Below are 2020 nucleotides of genomic sequence, written 5' to 3'. Positions count from 1 at the left end.
ATATATAGGGGCCTAATCAAATGAGAACTAATTAGTTTGTAGTAACTGTGAGGTCCAATCTTAACCACAAATCAATAGATAAATTAGGAAATTTATAATTTTGGTAATTTTGAAGTAAAATTTTAATACAAAGACATTTTAGGTATTTTTTTCTCTCCATCCCCCAGCCTCTGTCCTCCGGCCACCGTCCTCCGGTGATACCACAGTGGTATCGCAATGCGTCTTATATGTGCTTAGGTATCACATTGAGGTCGTTTGTGTGGTCCATCGGAGATGTAACATAGTGGTATCACAATACATCTTAAATGTGCTTGGGTATCACATTGTGTCTTTTTGTTTAACAAAGTCAATATTTTTAGGTATCACATTGGTATCACCAGAGGACGGTGGATGGAGGACGGGGGGACGGAGAGAGAAAAGATGAGAGAAAATACCTAAAATGTCCTTGAATTAAAACTTTAATTCAAAATTACCAAAATTATAAGTTTCTTAATTTATTTATTGATTTGTGGTTGCAATTGATCTCACGATTACTACAAACTAGTCAGTTCTTCATTGAATAGGCCCGTGTGTACATATATGTATATATATATATATATTTGAGAAACCACAAAGTGGATATAAGACAAACCAACAAACAAATACATAGGAAGATGCAAAAAGCCAGGAAAAGACACAAATGACCATCCCAATGAGGTCACAACCCACTACAAGAGCATTGGAAACAACAAAACAACAAAAGAAAATAAAAACTTAACCAAAAAACCAAAAGAACCACTCCACAACCAATCTATTGATGTCAGCAACAATTGAGTCATGTTATATCCTATTAATTCATATATTTTTTATTAATAACAATTAATATAATAAATTACCAAAAAAAAAGATGTTTTTTCTAGTGATCACCCTGACTTATGAATGTTTTTCAAAAGTAAAATATGATTAGTTTTATCAAGGTTATAATCTTATATTAAGTAACTAACAAGTATGCTATAATTTTTATAAAATAGAATATTAAAAAGCAAAATCCCTAAAAAAATTTACATTTAACTTCAACAACTTTTTTATTTTAACAATCTCAACAATAATTATAATATTGAAATATTTTATAACTTCATCACCATAAATGGTTATTATGCCCTTTAAAAATCAAAATCAGATAATTAACTGTAAGAAAACAATTAAACTTAACATTAGTTAAAAAAAAGAATTCCGTATTAACCTTTAGAATATCAGTTTTGTTACAACAATTTTTTTGTTACTTATCAAAATATGATATATTTACCGAACACTGAAAAACCCGGCCATATTACGACTTCAAATTATAACAATTAGACAAAAAAAAAAGTTAAAACGAATAAAGCACGTACCTACGGGTGTAGCGTTGACTGCTATCGGTGAAGTAGATGAGTCGATCAATCGGGTCAAGGTCTAGAGAGTTGGTGAATAGTAAAGGAAGGCCTTGGGCTTTTGATACCATGGAAGTTGCAAGCCCACCATTTGAGCCCACTACAAGAAGCCCAAAATATGCATCAGCAATATACAAATTATCCGTTTCTTTGTCAAATTTTAAGCCCAATGGCCGTCCACATATCTGCTCCATCTCTGGCCCACCACACGATTTCCTGTATAACAAATCATATTTTAATTCTTGATTCATTTATATAGAGTTTTTATTTTTGTTAATCGATTATATAAACATTTTGGACCAATAGGAATCCATCTAATGTTACAGTTTATAGCTTCTAGTATAATTAATTATTGAGGGTAAAATAGTAAGGTTATATTTTGTATTACTTTAATGCATTTAAAGGTTTTGGCAAACTGATTGATAAGTTAACTGATTATTGATAAAGTAGCTGATAAATTAATCATGTTTTACAAAAACTAAATAAAAATATAAAATAGCTTAAAAAGGCATTTTGAAAAATTAGTCAATTATAATATTTTAATTACTTAAAATAATTTCAAATCAATTACTATTATTATTATTATTATTTTAAATTTATATTAGACAAAA

General features: G+C 29.3%; 1 protein-coding gene across 1 annotated transcript in view; it reads right to left on the bottom strand.

Moving 5' to 3' along the window:
* Positions 1 to 2020, bottom strand: part of LOC112512580 (protein STRICTOSIDINE SYNTHASE-LIKE 10-like) — an 8954-nt gene that overhangs the window by 3327 nt on the left and 3607 nt on the right. The window contains exon 2 of the mRNA XM_025118622.1: positions 1371 to 1625. Coding sequence (XP_024974390.1) covers positions 1371 to 1625 — 255 coding nt within the window. The remainder of the gene's footprint in view (positions 1 to 1370; positions 1626 to 2020) is intronic.

Source organism: Cynara cardunculus (genome assembly GCF_001531365.2).
Source record: "Cynara cardunculus var. scolymus isolate 2C chromosome LG 5, CcrdV1, whole genome shotgun sequence".
NCBI lineage: Eukaryota > Viridiplantae > Streptophyta > Magnoliopsida > Asterales > Asteraceae > Cynara > Cynara cardunculus.
The sequence above is the reverse complement of the archived record's forward strand: the minus strand, read 5'-3'. Positions and strand labels throughout refer to the sequence as shown.